At 40.9% G+C, this 18,855-nt stretch overlaps 1 protein-coding gene across 15 annotated transcripts in view; it reads left to right on the forward strand.

The window, feature by feature from the left end:
- PRRC2C (proline rich coiled-coil 2C) overlaps positions 1-18,855 on the forward strand; it is a 77,520-nt gene that overhangs the window by 40,804 nt on the left and 17,861 nt on the right. For 10 of the 15 annotated variants that reach the window (XM_069862373.1, XM_069862384.1, XM_069862377.1 and 7 more), the window contains exons 16-24: positions 143-2,509; positions 3,690-3,898; positions 4,806-4,960; positions 5,408-5,738; positions 6,194-6,279; positions 7,230-7,418; positions 10,078-10,329; positions 15,337-15,426; positions 17,130-17,231. In XM_069862373.1, the coding sequence (XP_069718474.1) occupies positions 143-2,509; positions 3,690-3,898; positions 4,806-4,960; positions 5,408-5,738; positions 6,194-6,279; positions 7,230-7,418; positions 10,078-10,329; positions 15,337-15,426; positions 17,130-17,231 (3,781 nt within the window). The remainder of the gene's footprint in view (positions 1-142; positions 2,510-3,689; positions 3,899-4,805; positions 4,961-5,407; positions 5,739-6,193; positions 6,280-7,229; positions 7,419-10,077; positions 10,330-15,336; positions 15,427-17,129; positions 17,232-18,855) is intronic. The other 5 variants (XM_069862383.1, XM_069862386.1, XM_069862380.1 and 2 more) reach the window with 4 other exon arrangements.

The raw sequence follows: 18,855 nt of genomic DNA on the forward strand, positions 1-18,855 counted from the left end.
GCCACCATGAAAATAAATACCTTTTATCTCCTAGAACTGACATTTAATCCTTAATGGAAACAGAAAATTATTAGATTTAAGTGAATATTTGAGTACAGGTTCCTTTCCCCCACACTAACATTCTTAATTGCTGACTGCTTAGGTCTGATGCACACTTGGAGCAAGAACGAGTTGCTGTCCCTGCTGCTGCTTATCCTATAGAACACAACCAGCTGGACACTCATCCAAAGACAGACTTTTTCAGAGAATCGGGAGAGGTGGAGGTGCAAAAGTTCCCAAGCAGGCCTTTGGAAGATATACAACCTCTCCAAACTGACACACCTAACACTGCAGTTAATTTTGAAGGAGTGAATGAGAAAATTACACATAGCTCTCCAGAAGAGTTGGTGGTGTCTGTGGTGGAAAGTCACTCTTCGCTAAAGAGAAGCATTTCCCATGGTTCAAGTCACTCTCTAAAATCAGATGACCAGAGAAATGAGACAGCAACAAATATCCCTAAAATAAATAACAGGCCTCTTGAGGCAAAGGAGACAATTGAGAGACTTGAGATTAAACCAAAAAAAGAAATTTTGATCAATAATAGAATATCAGAAGGACCAAAACCTGAAAAAACTTTCAAACCTAAGTCTGAAACAAGATGGGGTCCTAGGCCAGGTTACGGCAGGAGAGATGAAGGCAGTGATAGACCAGTAAGAAGATCAGGTCCTATTAAAAAACCTGTGCTTAGAGATATGAAGGAAGAGCGTGAACAGAGAGAAGAGCGAGAGCAGAGGAAGGAGAAAGAAGGAGAAAAGACGGCTAGTGAAAAACCTAGCAAGTCCGAAAAAAGTGATAAAAAGGAAATGCCTCAAGCACCACTGCCTCAGACTGAGCCAGAGACATCCACCTCCAGCAGCGTTCCTCTGGCTAAGAAGATCACCCAGGATGCTGCTCTGTCACCTGCAAGCCAGGAGAGCAATCAACCAGAGACTGCGGCCAAAGCCCTGGTTCAGCCACCCACACCTCCAGTCCAGCAGCAGCTACCGACTGCCCAGCCCAGTGCTCCACAGCTTCCCCCTGCAGTGCAGCAACAGCTGCCTGTTCTGCCAGCAGCGCAGCAGCCAATGCCACATGTTCAGCAGCCAGCTACTGCAGTGAAGGAAGAAAAGCAGACTGAGAAGGTAGTTAGCAAGGAGGTTGTAGAGAAACCACGCTTGGAAACCAGACCAGTAAAAAGAGAGCCTGGCTTACCACCTAGGACATACTGGAAAGAGGCAAGGGATAGAGACTGGTTCCCAGAGCAGGGATACAGAGGCAGAGGTCGTGGGGAGTATTATTCTAGAGGTCGTAGCTACAGGGGTTCTTATGGAGGACGTGGTCGGGGCAGTAGAGGCCATAATAGAGAGTACCCACACTACAGAGATCCTAAGCTTAGATCAGACCATGTGCCTTCAACGCCTGTTAGGCAAAGAGAAGAGAGTGAAACTCGTAGTGAGAGTTCTGACTTTGAAGTAATCCCAAAACGTCGGCGGCAGCATGGTTCAGAGACAGATTCTGACAGCGAAGTTCATGAAAGCGCAAGTGACACGCTGCTTTCAGACAAAGACAGCCTAATCAAAGGCAAGCATCCAAAAAGAGAAGAGAGAGCTGATGGCAAGAAGCCTCCAAAACCCCTAACTTTCAAATCTGAAAGCAGTATCAGAGTAGACAACAGATCCTTAGAAAAAGCATACATAAGAGATGATAACAAACCCAAACCAGGATTTCTTCCTAAAGGAGAGCCTTCTAGACGAGGCAGAGGGGGAATGTATAGACGTGGTGGCAGGGATCCCAGTGGGCGTCCTCCGCGTCCATCCACGATAAGGAGGCCAGCCTACAGAGACAATCAGTGGAACCCTAGGCAGACAGAGATCATTAAGCCTGATGATGGGGAGCCTCCAAGAAGAAATGAACATTATGGTCCGATACCAGTTGATAAGAGACCGCCAAAATTTGAGAGAAAGTTTGATCCAAATAGAGAGAGGCCACGAAGACAGAGGCCTGCACGGCCTCCAAGGCAAGATAAACCACCACGCTTTAGGCGCTTAAAAGAAAGGGAAGCTGCATCAAAGATAAATGAGGCAGTAGTCAACTCATCAACAAGTGCCACGGTTAGCAGTGCAGTTAATGAGCCCTCCAGCACAGCTCCGGATGTGTCGGGAAGTAAGACACCAGATTTGTCCAACCAGAATTCTTCAGACCAGGCGAATGAAGAATGGGAAACGGCCTCAGAAAGCAGTGACTTCAATGAGAGGCGGGAAAGGGATGAGAAGAAAACAGCAGACATAGCAGCACAGGTGGCTGTGAAGGCAGGAGAAAATGCTGGACCTCCAAAAAGGGAAATAGCCAAAAGAAGTTTCTCTAGTCAGCGGCCTGGAATAGACCGTCAAAACCGACGTGGCAACAATGGGCCAGCTAAACCAGGGAGGAACTTCTCAGGACCTAGGAGTGAAAGGCGGAGTGGTCCTCCACCCAGAATTGGAAAAAGAGGGTGAGTACCAGATTCAGTTAGGAAGCACACATAGGCATGGTGTTCTGTTGTTCTCTGGTTGTTCAAAATCATAAGTAATTTTAGGTTGCAAAAGAGAGTGGGACAAACACGTGCACCTCTGGCTGTGTACTTTATCTTTCCTGTTTGTGTACAGACACTTGGAACATGGAGCTAAGAGGAGAGTATTCTTGTATGTGCAGTGTTAAAAATGCCTAATTAAAAAAATTGCAGTGCTGTTTTGAGTTGAGCTGTTTCTTAACACCTAGATGCAAGCTGAAATGTTAACCTGAATACTTCTGCAGTTATTACATAAATTGCTACATTGCATTTTAGATAATTAGACAAGCGTGTTGAGCCATGCTTGCCATTGAGACTACACTTCTGTTTCTTTATAGCTAAATTCGATTGAAACTTGATAATTATTTGATGCTACTATTATCCCACTGTTTCCTATATGCAGTGCACAGTAGTCTGGTAAGTGTGAGGCAGGGAAAGACATTTTTCTTGAGTGCCTGCCCTGTACTCTAGGACCCTTGTGCTTGCAGGTTTCTGTATTCTAAGTTCAGGTTTTGCCTGGGCTTAAAAACTCATGATCAGTGCCTTAACCTCTGAGATAAAACTATTAAGAATTCTTTTGTTGCTTTGAGGTGATTTTGAAGCAGAAATTGCGTATTCCAGGTTCCACAGCAAAGTCAGAATACTGCAAATCTGACTGTTAGGGCTTCAGATAGCTTTTGGTGAATGAGCATGAGGAGTAAGTGTATTGTACTCCTTTATTTGCTCGCATTGCATACTGTAAGTGTCTGTTTGGTTTGCTTTGGTTTTGGGGATGTATTTTGTTTCTGTGGAAGGCCTTACTGCTCATGGAGTAGGCTGAACTGCATACTTGTTGAGCTTTGATGCCTCTAAATACATAGACCAAGCTGGAGATGACCTTAAAATTATGCTGTTATTTCTGTGATTCCTTTCGGCAGCTGGGCATTTGATATTGATTTGAGCTTTTGCTGTTAAGTTGTTTCTTGTTGAGGAGGTGAAAGTAGAAGCCTGGAGCCTACTAAGAAGTTGCACAGTGGACACATAGAACCCTATAATGGGGTCTGCATCAGGTTGTTAGCTCCTTCCTGAGTGTTCTCTGTGGCTGATCATTAGTTTTCTCTTTTTTTTTTTTTTTTCTAATTAGGCCATTTGAAGAGCAGACGGCAACTGTGCCTGGTGTTGATCCTACCACCACCACCTCTTTACATCAGGAGGATGGAGGTGTTACTGCTGCAGGGCAAAAGAGCACCAAGGATGCAAGCGGCAAAAAGAGAGAAGAACCTAAGGCTGGCCCAAAGAAGCCTAAGGAAAAAGTGGATGCCTTGTCTCAATTCGATCTTAATAATTACGCAAGTATGTATTGATAATCATCTAACAAGAATTTGTCATCCTGATAGGTTTGCTGCGTAGAGAGCTAGATGTTTGAAAACTTGCAGAAGGGGAGAGGTGATTTATTTTTTTAAATGCCAGAATAATTATGTACTTCATAGAATCATTGACTAACCAGATTGGATGAGACCCACCAGATCATCCAGTCCAACCATTCCTATCAAACACTAAACCCTTAGCACCTTGTCCACCTGTGCCGTAAACACCTCCAGGGAAGGTGACTCAACCACCTCCCTGGGTAGCCCATTCCAGTGCCCAATGACCCTTTCTGTGAAAAATTTTTTCCGATGTCCAGCCTCAATCTCCCCTGGTGGAGCTTTGAGGCCATTTCCTCTTGTCCTGTGCCCTGTCACTTGGGAGAAGATGCCATCACCCTCCTCTCTACAACCTCCTTTCAGGTAGTTATAGAGAGCAATGAGGTCTCCCCTTGCTACCTTTGTTATATCTAACATGTGTGCCTCTGAAAGGTGGCAAATCTCATTGTGTGTTTTTAGATAAGTTCTGTCATCTAATCTTAACTGTCATTCATACTGTTTTCCACCACAGTCTAATAATTTGCTTAACCTTCATAGGCAGAGACAGTGATTATGACTGATAAGCTTACAGCTAATATATAGGAAAGCTGTTCATTGTTCATTATTATGTTTTAGCTCTTATTTCCTGAAGAATGTGGTACAGGAACTTCAAGAGTTCTTAAAGTTTAACTCCTTGTCTTCAAGCTCAGCAGCTTGGCAAGCAGAACCTTATCATTAATCAGGGCCACCATCTGTGTCTGGGACAAATAGCTTCCACTCTAAAAAAGATTTTGGTTTAGCGTGCTCCATTGGGAGCTGTTAAAACAGCAGGATCCATACCTTTCCTTTTTCTATAGGTGTTGTGATCATTGATGATCACCCTGAAGTGACAGTAGTTGAAGATACACAGTCTAACTTGAATGATGATGGTTTCACAGAAGTTGTGTCTAAGAAGCAACAGAAACGCTTGCAAGATGAGGAGCGCAGAAAGAAGGAAGAACAAACAGTGCAGGTACAAGACCAGCTTTTATAGTGGGAAATTGCTCCTTGCAGTAGTAGGAATGCTGTGAAGTGTACAGAATCTGCCTTCCAACGAAGCGATATTTTCACCTTATAAATATAACTAGATAGTTGTATTAATACTGAGTTGTTCAGAATTAGTAAATTAAAATAATTTTCAATTAGTCCTCATAGGGTTCTGTACTTCCTGATAGAGCACTATCAGGCAAGTGAACTGGCAAACTGAAATCACCATTTTTCATAATGTGATAGACATTGCTTCTTTATCAGTTGATTTCAAGAAGGAAATGGATGAGAAATCGTTGTTCATGCATTTAATACCCCTAAAAATAAACTTCTTTAAGTTAGGGTTAATTGCTTTGCTTTTTGCTGCTACAGTGTACAAGTGGCATCCATACTAACTGTCAGCTGTCAGAATAAAATTGACTTCTGCTTACAGGTTTGGACGAAAAAAGGATCAAGTGAGAAAGGCCGAGGTCAGAATTCAAAGCTCCCACCCAGATTTGCCAAAAAGCAGCAGCAACAGGCAGCAGCTGCAGCTGCGCAGCAAGCACAAGCTCAGGCACAGCCTCCATGTACAACGCAGACTCCAGGTCAGCCACAGACCTCCGTTCAGCCACAAAACCAAGCTGCAGGAGGGACAGCCAGCACAGAATACACTGTGTCTGGCAAAGTTCTGCAAAACACCCAGGCTCACAATGGTCTGGGAAGTGAATTATGGGAAAACAAGGTGCCTCCTACAGCTGTTCTAAATGACATCTCCAAGAAATGTAAGTAACATCTTTTGAATTTGGGGTGGAAGGCAAGCATTGTAGTTAAAGAATGTGGTTGCCAGTCCTCTCTGCTGATGTCTCATTTCTCTCTGCAAATGTATTGTGCGCAAGGAATAGAGGGCAGCATTCCCAAGTGCAGAGCTGTAACCTCTGAATACCTCTGAAAAGAGTTTTTTGCAGTCATTATTGTTACATTGCTGAGATGTTCTTCATTCACTATGAATGAGCAGCTGCCACTCGCTTCGGGAATCCATGTTCAGTTGGGCTTGATCATGCTTCCAAATGTGATGATTGCCCCACATGAAAGCAGCTAAATAGGTAGCATATTAATGGCTGAATTGGTTAAAAATGTCTTAACTAAGCCTTATTTAATCAAGACATCTGTAGTTTAATTATCAATCGATAACTTTATTCAAATGCATATTTAGCAATTCTGTCTTCTTAATTGTCAGTGGGACCCATTAGCCCACCTCAGCCACCTTCAGTCAGTGCTTGGAACAAGCCTTTGACATCTTTTGGTTCAGCTACATCTCCAGAGGTAAGAAGAAAGGGAAGAAATGCAGCTGTATGCGAAGCTTACCCAAATTATATCTCATTGGGATTGGGTACAGATTATCCATTTTTTCCAGGTCTTCACATACTTAAATATGTATAGAATTCCATGAAGTCTGGAGATAATACAGAAACACAGGAGACAGGCTAGTGCTTTTATGATTGCAGCATGGAAAAACTGCTCTTAATAAGAACTCGGCCATTCACGGATTATATTGATAGTTATTTAGTGCATTTTGGAGCTAAAAATATTGCCTGATTTGCATGTGAAAACTTGTCTACAGTTAGTAATGTAGACAGAAACAGGCTGTCTCCAAGGAATTAAATGATTTTTGTGTCCCTTCTTAAATCAGAGATAGAAATCACCTACTGCTTTTTCTAACTATATTGGCTCTACTTACCCCATGAAATTTTTCACAGCCCTAAATTTTATGTTTCAAGTCCTGTGGTTTTGTTTGCTTGGCCTTTTTTGGTCTTGACTTTATTGTTTTGAACTGTTAGAATGTGACTTAACTCTCTTGGGAGATGATTTTGATTGCGTAATTTCTGATTATTCCTCTCGAGTTGAACGTGACTTCTTGAACTCTTAGGAGAATGTTCTGAACCTGAATCTGGACGTTTTAATATTGCACTCGTCCCTCTTCTCTACCAGTTTGTCATGTTGGTCTTATTTACATATTTCTTCACTGCCTTAGTTTTTCTTACTTTTAGGCTTGTGAGAACAGTAGGAACTTGAAGAGGAGGAAGTGTACGTTCATATAGTGTTTACTCTTGCAAATCTGTTGCAGTAACAAATAATGCTTTTACTGATAGAAGGTAAACATACTCCTTCAGTGCTTTTCAGCTGAGTATATTTTGTGCTCTTTTCTGAACGGCTGGCAAAAATACAGATCTAGAAATCTTTTGAAATACATGAAATGTTTGCCATTTAACTAGGGAACAAAGCCTGGGCAAGAAAGTGGAGTCGATCTTGGTATAGAAACTATTCAGTTTGGAGCCCCTGCTTCCAGTGGCAGTGACAATGAGGTTGGTCCTGTACTTTCGGAGAAGTCCACTGACAAGCTACCAGAACCGAAAGAGCAAAGACAGAAACAGCCTCGGGCTGGACCCATCAAAGCACAAAAGGTAAAAGATCCTATTTTAAGTACCAATTTTTAAACTTGAAGTTCAGCCAAAAAAATAATGAGTAGAATACTCATCCAGTTAGGAATAGACCTTTAAAAATTGCGTTTCCCTTTTATATTTTCTAATACAATCAACAAGTTGGTTCTTGGAGAGAAGATGGGGAGTTCAGTTCAAGAAGCAGGTATAAGTAAACAGCAGCCTAGCCCAGCAGAGTTTGTCCATTGGTTCTGTTTTTGGAATAAGGGATGTGACTAGAGCAGGAGTGGGATTACAGATTTGTGATAGCTGTATTGGGAGACTACAGATGTGGTTAGTGTTTTGTTTCTGTATCCAGCTGGGGTTTTTTTGATTTTTCTCTTGAGCTTCCTTTGCTCAGGCTATGAGAGCCATTTTGAATTGGGCATTCTGGTTTTGCCCTGATTGTGTATGCAGTTTCAGTATTGTTCTTGCCACTATGCCTGTCAGGACATGATATGTAATGATATGTAATGTAAATGATATGTAATGCCCTGCTTAGCTTTGTAGCAAGATTAGCAAATTGAGTAATACATCAAGTTGCAGGAAAAGTAGTGTTTTGAGGAAAGAGAGGAATATTAGAACCTCTGATTTGAAGTCTCAAATTCAAATGCACACATCTGAATAATTTATTGCAACCAATCTAGGAAGACTGGACAAACTTTTATTAAAGTGTTTTGCTTGCCCCCTAGAGATTTAGGGCCTTCATTTGATCATCATCATTTTGTATTTCTATTGTTACTACACATAAGGAGTAATACTTTCTCCTCCTGTCATTTAGTTTACGCTCAATGACCTTTCGCATTAATAAAGTATACTGTTATTTCTACCTCCAGTGCATACTTACCTGTGCATCCCTAGGACTGAGCACCAGCTTCTTACTCCTTACTCAGAAAGAGATGGTTATGGCAGATGATCTTGGCTGATGACTTATAGAACCAGCTGTTTCAGTCCCTCTAGATGGCTGAGATTTAGTAGTGATGCTGATTTGGTTAAAGACCTCTGTCTTTCTAGAAGACCAGGTGGTTCTTTGTGTTGGTTATTTGGGGTTTTTTTTCCCAAAAAAAAAAAGTGGAAATATGAAAGTGCAGTCATGTATAGAACTATTTTGCTTCTGCTGTACAAGGCACTCGGTGGTATGTTGCAGTTCATGGTTTTGATTGCAAAATACAAACCCCGTATGGACCGGAAATATGCAGTAGCTAATACTGCCGGTGAGCTGTATTAACCCAGCGCATTTGAAACCCCTATCTCAGATATACTAGCAGCATGTCAAAAACTGCCTCATCACTTAAAGAACTCCAAAGTTGAATAAACTTAGAGTCGGCTTTACACTGTATGGAAAGTTCTTCTTTTTCTGTTTGGTTGTAGCTATCAAGACTCCTGTAGCTTTTGTTGAAAGTCATATGTGACTAAATGGTAAAGTCACTGGAGATTAACCTCCTCTGAATGAGAGGGCTGTAATCCTTTAGCTATCCTGATGACAAAAAAAAGGCAACAAACCCGCCATCCCCATGGTGATATTGTTTGTGATGAAGCCTAAATACAAACTTACATTCAGGTTTGGAGGTTGGTATTACATTGGCAATGAAAGTTGAAACAAAGCAATTTACCTTTCTGAATTCTGGAGGAATTTTTGCCTCTGTAAACTGTTAGAGAAAAAAAATATTTGGGGAGAGGTGGTTCTGATGTTCCGAATTGCTCCATTGCAGAGCTCAGACATCTGCTGCTGCTGCCTTTTTCCTCCTTCCCTCTGAAAGCTAATGTCCACTGGCATCCCGAGGCTACCAGGTCCTTATGGGAAACTCCATCCTCTCCAAAGGCATTTTATTGTAGAGAATCCTAATCCTGAAACAGCTGGTTTGAATTCATAGAGGCAATTCTATCAGCTTCTGTCTTTTCCACTATCAGAGTTTAAGGAATAAGATTTTAAGGACTGTCTTCAAGGCATTTTTTGTGCTGCTCTGTAGTGAAGTCGGCTGAGTAGTCTCATCCAGAAAGAATATTTAAACAGCAGAGCATTTACGTTCCCGGAGGCCCTTCATTCTGCTTTAATTCAGCTACACAAAAAGGAACTACTGAATTGCAGCAGTTATTCTACCCATGGTGTTTGCGATATAAGGAAACGCTTGTCTGTAGGTGTTTTATTTTTTCTGGATATCCCCTAAGTGCTCAGTTCCTCCATAAAAATGCTGCCAACATCCATGTATGGAAATATCTTCAAATAAAGGTAGGGTCTTCTTTTCTGCTTTCCTGAGACCCTCTACAATCCCAATTCTCTGAAAATTAAAATAACCTGCGTATACACGAAGTCCTGTGGCTTCTGTACTTTTTTGTGCTTTTCTTGTAAAGCGAGTCACACTGGCTTTCTTCTGTGGGTTTTAACTAGATCTTAGTTTACTTGAACTCTGCTACTTCCCATAAAATGTTTATTGCTTGAAAATGGTGGTTTAGCTGCTTAATATTTAAAATGCATATCATGTGTGTATTGCTAACTTAGTCTCCAATTATTTTTCTGTTAGACAATGTTTATCCTTCAGGAAAGCTTTTAAGTTTAAACAAAATTGTTTCAAGCATGTTAGAATATTCTTGTGGGATGGGACATGGTGGGAAAGACACAACTGACAAGTTAATGCTAACTTAGCTTCCAGACTTGAGTCCGGTAGAAAACAAAGAATATAAACCTGGTCCTATTGGGAAAGAGCGTTCTTTAAAGAACAGGAAGGTGAAGGATGCCCAACAGGGAGAGTCTGAGGGACAGGAGAAGCCATCTCCCACCACTATCAGAAGTCCAGAACCTGTCACTACAAAGGAAACCAAAGCAGCAAGTAAACTGAGCACGGAAATAGGAACGATGATATCTGTGTCTGCTCCAGAGTTTGGAACAAACACAAAGGTAAGAAGAATATTGGCAAATTACTGAGCACTCTATGTAAAATAGATTACAATGATGTTACTTGGCACTTGTTTTGCCTGCTGGTGAAAGTTACTTGGACAACAGAGCCCACTGAATAGCATATACGAAACATATCGGTACTGCTGGAATTAAACAGTTCTCCAGAAGTGGTACAGACATGCTGTTTGCTGTACCCCTGTATAGAGATCGGCTTGGAAAGTTTTAAACCTTTTTGCTGCCTTATGAATGTAAAAGCTCTGTCGTGAGCCTTACTGTGTAGAGTGGCACTGGAGCTGGGTATAGGCAGATTCTGTAAACTCAAATATTTAAGACATATGCAAGATGAGTGCTTGACATTCAGCAGGGAACTGGAGTGAAGCAGCATGCGTGATTGTTGGTTGTGCATGGATGACCTCAGTCTGTAAATTAGGTGTTGTTCTGTGAACAAAGAAATCTCTAAACAAAGAATGTGCTAAAGCATTGATAAGGCCAGTTCAGTTTGCCTAAAGGGTCTGTCTGTCTGCTCCTGTTGGCTTGGATATTGTCAAGGTATCCCTTGCAGTACTCCTTCAGGATGCTGAGGACTTATCATAATTGTCAGCATGGAATCCTGTCAGGATTCATTGTTATGCATCTCAGTTCTTATTTAAGGTGCACTGATGGCACTGGCTGAAAAACAAGCAGGGAGAGGCTCTTCTGTGTGGGAACTGCCTTCACTGTGGCAGCATTGTCTTGAGCAAGGGTTATGGTTGTTGTCATCTCTTGAAGGTAAAGATACAATGCAGTTTGAGTAGCTAGCAGTTACACCTGCTTTGGTAGAAGAAAAATGCTTCATGTATGTTTGTAAAGCAATTTTGTGAGTTTAGTCTAAAGTTTGTTGTGTTATCTTTGTATTCCTCTTCCGAGTCTTAAGCAGAAATAGTCTGATACCATTTAGCAAGACCAATCCTCTGCAGAAGTTACACTGATAGTTGAATAATCTGGAATGCAGATCACTCACTGTTTACCGTTGTCACTTGCACTTGGGGAGAGGGAGGGAAGATATTTTTGTCAAGTTTTTGCCAAGATGCAGAAGCAGGAGATGCAGTCTCAGTGAAGTCTTGTTACAGAGCAAGAGTTTAAAGAGGATATGTGTGTTCGACATGGTAGCTGCAAACTTGATTTTTTGAGTGGAATGGCAAACACAAGAAAATTCAGTGCTGGTATTTCTTATCGTCTTCTAAGAAGGTATGAATGGTGTTCATGTTGACACCAGAAACAGATAAAGGGCTCTCTTTATATGCAGAATTGGAAGCGTAGAGCTGTAAACACCAGCATGTTCAAGTATTTGTTAAGAAGGCTGTTTGTGTCTCCTGCTTTCTCACTGTCTTTCAAATTCCTGTGACCAGATCTCAAGATAAGAATAGAAAGCATGTCTTTGGTTACTCCAGGCTAACTTAGTATAGAGGACCTCTACTAAAAGCAGCACCGTTTCCTCTCTGCAGCTTTTTTAAGTATGAGATCTTCAAAAGGGCAGTCTGGATTTTGTGCCATTCTGGCCTTTGTTGAACATGGATTGCCATTGTTCTTTGAACTACCACAGTGTTGAAGTGCCAAGCTTTGTCTTCTGGAGGAAAGACCAGAGTGAAAGGTGGTTGCCAATAGAAGCATTCAATAAAAGGCCTAAATATTCCTGTCTCAACAGTTCCAGGTTTACTTTTGGATTCCTTTGTTACGAGTAGTTCCAGAGGCATCAGTAAGTTTTCTGGGAAAGCGGTTGTGCTATTTTATATTTAGATCTTTAAAAGTTGAACCAACAACCTGCAGATTTACTGGAGAAGATGCACTTCATCTAGATTTTGCAGGTGTAAACCAGTCATGCTGCTTTTAAAATGGCTTCAAATACTGCTCCTGCCCTGGAGTTTCTATGCTGATTTCTATGATTGTATTGCAGCTGCTTTCCCTTGCCTTGTACTCCTCTCATTGCCTCATTAGAGAGGGAAGAAGTGATGACATCTTTAGTCTAGACTAATCGTTTGAGTGTTGAATGTTGAAGTTTCAGCAAACCTAAAGTATTTCTTTTCTGACACACTTTAATGTCCTTCTCAGAGACTGCTGCTCAGCTTTCAGGAAGGCACACCTTCTGTAGTGTTTTTGGGGATTTTAAAGGTCTGTAAGAGTCAAGCCAGGTGTCCTCCTTCAGAAGCAGAAGCTTTGTGAGCATACCCCATCTGTCCCAAACCAAACATCTTAGGAGCATGTGCATTTAATCACAGAAAGTTTTACCTTAGAAACTGTATAAATATAAATCAACTCATGTTGGTGAGACACAAGTTCAGAACAAAAGCATGATGCTCCAAATCAATTGCAGCTGTTTCTTTTGAATTTTGCAGTATTTTTGGAGTAAAGGCAACCTGATGTAACTCTCAATTGGGTAGAAACCTTACCCCTTGCCTTTTCCCCCACCCTACCACCTCTTAAAATTTTGGAGCCTTCAAATTGCAGGAGGGATCAGTACCTGGTTGTGGACAGAGCAATGAAATGTTTGTACAGGTAGTCTAACACCTGTGTCTTATGGAGATGATGCCTAAAAGGACACTGGCTGTAACTGAGAATAAACTTGGAGTATCTGGCAAGCTCTCTGGTTTGAGTGATTTATGTATGGAACAAATCAAATAGATTAATCCCATTTTACCCTGTTCCTTTATAGCAAGGTCAGCCCTAAAGTCTGTCTTGTCCTTTTGTTCATAAAGTAACTTCAGGTTTTGTGATCTCTTCTTTTGAGGCAAAGTAGGTAGTTATAAAAAGTTTGCCTGTTCTTTTTCTTCACGTATAAATCACTTGTAGATAACTCCAGAAAAGCACATACGGCATTTTGATCTTGCTATTTTTAGTGTTTTATAATAAGTTAATTGATGGGTTTTTTTCAGTAAAAGAGTTATACAGAAGAATCGCTTCATAAGCTTTTGTAATTAAATTGGTGATTCCTGGACTTAATGTACCAGTAAATGAAGGATAGTGGTTAACCTACAGTTTACAGAATAGTGTTCTTATGACTAAAGAATTGCTTTGACTGCATGTTCAGCATGTAACTCATCCCTATAGCATGGTTCAGCATTGCATATAAACTTCTAACTATGCCAGAGCTAACAGGGTGGCTTGTTTTTAATTCTAGTCAAAAAGCATTTTCATGCTGTATGCTTCCTAAGTGAGAAGGCTAGCAAGTCTTGACCTAGTTTCTTCTGTAAGGAATTCTAGTGCTGAGGCCCTATAAAATTACCATCCAAACCTTGAAGGAATTTTAGTAATGTTATATTAAAAAAAAAGAAAACCAAACTTCTGCTTTCTTATGTGGTCAAGCATCTTAGGAAACAAATAAGCCAGTTTATCACTTTATTGGAAAGACCTTGTGATTAAAGCAGCGTTCTGTGCTTGCCTTGTTCTACCCAAATTAAGGTTGCCTGTTGGAATCAAATACAAAAGTACACCGTGTAGTTGGGAAACAAAACATGGCATATCTCATTTCACCAGTTTAACAACTAAAGGAAATACATATATGGAGAAAATATTCCTGTTGTCTTTGTAAACACAAAAATCAAGTCAGTGTGCACATAATGGTTTAGCTGCTTGTCCTGGCAATTTATGCAGATGAGCTCATCCTTTTAAAGAAGATCCTTTGTTGTCTGCCAGTTGGTGTCTTGATGCTTTAATTACTCTGTCAGGAGTCATTTCCATAGAGATGAGGAATAAATGGAGTGTGGACTTTTTTGATAGCTTATCATACTGCTTGAATGCAATTAGACAAGCATTATGTGGTTTGTGCCCTCAAAATCGTAATGTGTTGGCAAGTCCGGGCACTCATCAACGGTTCTGCTAATTTGTCCTTCAATTGCTTCTTGGTGCTTGGTTCTATAAAAAATGATGGAGCCTTTTCTGGGCTTCAGAAATATATATAAATATAAAAACTATATATTAAAAAAAAATAAAATAAAAATATAAAAAATATATATAAATATATAAAACTTTGGAGTTGGCAGTGCTTGCTGTTGAGTGGCTCTTGGCTAGTTCAGGGTCACACCATTTATCTAACAGTCTGTGGGCCAGGTTCTGGTAACGTGTGCTTGCCTGTCCAGAATATGCTCAGTAGATCTCCAGTGTCAAGAACTAAGAAAACAACGCTCAATGGGGCTTTACAGAAGTACCAGTGCCTCTTTTGTTCCTTGCAGGTCCTTCTCTAGATAGCTGATAGTGTTATCAATGACACACTTGATCAGGCAGTTGATACCTACAATTGCAGTAGTCAGTGGCTACAGCTAAGTCCATGAGGGTGGACCTTGTTCACTGTGCGTGTTAAAGTCCCTTTAACTGTGACAAATGAGCTGCAAAGAAAGACTCTGGGTAGACTGGAAACTTCAGCCCTGTTCTTGAAATCACAGCGCAGTGCAGAAACTGTGAGGTAGACTTCATCACCCAGAGAAACTGAGTCTTCTGACTTTAGAGACAGGACTTGAAAGATAATTGTTTTGCAAATTGCAACCATCCCCAAGTGTTCTTTTTAGTCTGGAAGGCCTTACCTGTCCTGGGTTTACCCAAGAAAATTCTGTATTTATTTAAAGCTACAGAAAGCTTTCAGCCAGTGTATTTATTTTATTTTAAAAGAAGCTAAAAATGCTCACAGGTGGCTGAAGCATCTTGGGTGACAAATAATAATTGGTTATGCAATCACAGTGCCTAGTGCCCAGGGCAGGCACTGTATGGTCTTGCTTTACAGGCTGTATTTTGGCTTATCTTCAGATGTATATTGTGAGATCCTGAGGCAAACTGTCTTCTCCCAAGGATTCTTCTGACCTCTGTAGCAATTCAGCAGCAAGGATTGCTGGTCATGTCTTCTAAGAAAAAAATGATATGAAATTCTAATCTTCTGTTGCTCGGTGAACTCCTCCTGTAGAAAGGCTGACATCTGTCCAAGAAACTTAAAATCGAATTTAGATAAGGGAGATATTTTAATGGCATTATTTTTCTTCACAGGAGTCTGTAACAGACTACACTACACCTTCTTCTCATCCTAACACAGTGGCTACTAGCAGTTCAAAAATGGAGGAGACTTTGGTGACGAACGTAAGTCTATTGTAGTGATCATCTTGACTTTGAAGACAAGAAAATATTTTCACATTTCTTTAAAGCACAAAATAGTGCCTTCAGTCAGCAGGTCGCTAGGGTGGGTTTTTTGTGTTAACTAGCTATGCGTTGACCAATAATCTTACTCTGAAGGACATTTGGTTTGATCAGTATCTGTTCTGGAATTCTTCAGGTATTTTCTTGTCTTTTGAACAACTGTGATGAGCTTAAGAGTACAGAAGGTGGAGAAGATGATTCTATGGACAGATCTAAAAAGCAAGGATAGGCATAAGGAGAAAGCGTGCGCTAAGCAGCAGGTGGAACTTGAACCTGGTATCAGTAGCAAAGCTCGGTAGGCGAGTTTGAAAAGGGGCTTTTACAAACAAAGCATTTTGAACTGTAGCCTGAAATCACAGCAGCTGTATGTGAAGGGAGCAGCTTGGTGATTTCTGAAAGTAGACAGCAGGCTTTTGGTTGTTCAGTTGCTACAGAGCTGTGTTTGCAGTCATCAAAGACAGTGATCCTGGCTGTGTGAATGTGGTGCAGCAATTGAAAAGGACCAGCTGGGCTGTGACTTCTAGGGAAGTCAGGTTTGTCTTGAGTATGCTGGGGTGTCGGGTTGGATCTTGTGATTTTTGTTGTCTGAGTAGCAGAAATAGAATTAGCTCAGAGTCGAGTCATTTGTTGACTGTAGGAGGAAAGAGTTGCACAGTAGGCTCTCTGCTTTTTGTGAAGATACCTTGTGAATTCCATCAAATAAATGCTTTTCAGCTTACTGTAGCATCCTTGAACGCAATTTTGAAGCTATATTGGTTGAACTCTCTTGCTGGATTTTCTGGTGGTGATGTGGTCTATGCCTTTGGTTAGTGTGGAAGACTGAATTCTTTTTGTGTTAATGATGTTAGCCTGGGCTCACCTGTGTCATGTTGGAATTGGCTTTGCAACACAGGACATGAGGGCTCCTGGCCACAAAGGATCTGTGCTATCAGCCGTTTCAAAGCTTCAGTATTTGTCTCTTTTGGATTAGCCTTATCTCATCCAGTGGAAGCACATTAGCTATGCTCTGAATGGAGAAGGAAATGGTCAGAACTGCAGTATTTTCTTATACATTTCACTTAAAACTGTTAGGAAATACATCTGTTTTCTTAGACAAAGACAGTCAATAGCATTATGTCAAGTTTATTTCCCTAAGTTTGACATCTTTCATCTTTTGGAAGAGAGGCTAACTGAACTCAGTTATTGGATGGCAGTCTGTTTTGGTTTGTTTCATGGTCCTCTGACTTTGGAGGCTTAGGGTTTCCTTTTTTCCTAGAAACTAGATCTCAACTCAAGGTCACAAAGCCCCATGTACTGTATTGGTACAAAAGGGGCCAGATTTGGCTTGGGAAGAATTTTTGCATATCAGTAAACTGAAATGGTACTTTAAAGTAAATCCCAAAGCAGAAAATTTGTATTTGTTTTTGCAGAAGACATGGACACTTTAGAACTTTAGTCTTCAGCCTCATAAAGAGATGAGGAGCATCTCATCACCTACTGAATGGCCTCTCCCCACCTACCAGATTTTCACCTTGTTTTATCAAAATCTCCCTGCCAAATGCTCAAGCCTTGAAGAAATTGTAGTTCACTTAAAGCTTGAGCTTTGCTTTTCTGGGGCTTTTGCAGTAGATGTAGTTAGAATGTGATGTGTGTTGCCTGCCTTTCAGGTGCCCCTGCCCCACACCCTTCCCCTCCCTAGGAGGGAGACTCTACAACAGAGCTCCAGCCTAACTCCAGTTTCTCCCGCTACCGTCGACCTCACCCTCAAGGTATGTACCACATCCCTCTAAGGGTCATTTTCTTGCATGCAGGGGAAAAAAGTTAATGGAAAACTTGCTGGTGAAACGTTTTTTTTAGAGCCTTCCTTTGTTTCCTCTGCTGAACTGCTTTTGCATATAAATGGATGGCTGAAACACAAGCCTCTACCAAAGGATGCATTAAAATTACAAATCTCTAACCCCGTTTTGCATTAACACTTGGCATCTCAACCAATCTTGGCTCCCACTGCCCTGAAAAAAAAAAGAGCCTAGGATTTTAGCATTGTACCATAGTGTTCAAGACAAACCATCAGAATCTGACAGGTTTTTTTGGATTTTAGCTTAAAGTTGCCTGGTTTGGTATACAAGGCTGTAAGGAGTTACTTAGTAAGCTGAGCTTGATTTCTGCTTAGCTGTAGATTTCGGTGCAGCGATAATGTGCTTTTGAGTCGGATGGCTAAAGTTCTAAATAAGGAATGTAGGTGGCGTGTTCGTGTCTATGAAGGGCAATTTGATCAGCTAGTCAGAATGCGTTTTGTTGTGTTATAATGTTCTGTTGGTTTCTGTTCCCCTGTGTAGAGCAAGTGTGTGGAGTATTTTGAATGGTGTTCTCTGTCTTGTTGGATCTTGGACTGTGTGCATTGTATAACTCACTAACATAGTGGGCTCTAGCTTTGCTGATGTATCTGTAGAATTGTTTGGTCCTTTTTGGGGGTATCCTAGATCTGTTTTGTGGTTGTGACAGGTGACTGAACAAGTAGAAATATTATTGCTACTTCTAATATTAAGGAAGACTGACATTTGAACTTAGTTTCTCTAAATTTTTAAAAGAAACAGAACTAGGGATTGGATGCAAAACTAACACTTTCGAGAAACTTGCTTGTCAATACCAGTGAATCTTTGGTCTCACTGGCGCGGTTTGACAGCTGCTTGCTCATGTTCTCTACAGGTGATACTCTATTAATGATATCTTGTTGAATCTTTACTTTCCTTTTGCTAACAATTCATTTCCTGAAAAAATGTAACATCACTGTAAAACAATAGACCAGCAAAAACGGGGAGAGGGCTGGAAAGGGGCAAGTAACTTAATGAAAGTCTGGTTTTCTATTGCATTCCTGTATGATAACTTACCACAGTCTGACTTTCTGGCGCCTGAAAGGATTTTCTAAAATAGCAGTCTCTAACTGTTGAGCAGTTGAGTGTCTGATTCACGTATAATACAGGTAGGAGTGTTGCTGCTGCAAAGGATATGACATTGCTCAGTTACAGAGCAAGCTGCAGTGTTTGTCTCATTCATCCAGCAGTTTTTCTATTTTTCTGGTGTGTGGGGATTTGATTGCTTGCTCAGGGGATGGTAGATCTTGGGTGTGTGCTAACAAAATGTGTTGAAGATCCATGTTTTTAGGCTACCTTGAAGAACTGATCAAAATCTGCATTAAAAGGGATTTGAGCATAAGTTTCTCTGTTCCAGCCACTGGGCTCTACCTCTGTATTGCAAATACCGCACTTTCACAATGGGACTTTGGTCCAAACAGACCAGAGCTGCTCTTTGTTGTCCTCTTCAATATAATCGTTTCTTTTAGAAGGTACTTCTGCAGCAGCAAAGAGGAAAACATTTCCTTCCTTCCCTTAAAAG

This window comes from Phaenicophaeus curvirostris, chromosome 8 (assembly GCF_032191515.1).
Source record: "Phaenicophaeus curvirostris isolate KB17595 chromosome 8, BPBGC_Pcur_1.0, whole genome shotgun sequence".
NCBI classification, from domain to species: Eukaryota; Metazoa; Chordata; class Aves; order Cuculiformes; family Cuculidae; genus Phaenicophaeus; species Phaenicophaeus curvirostris.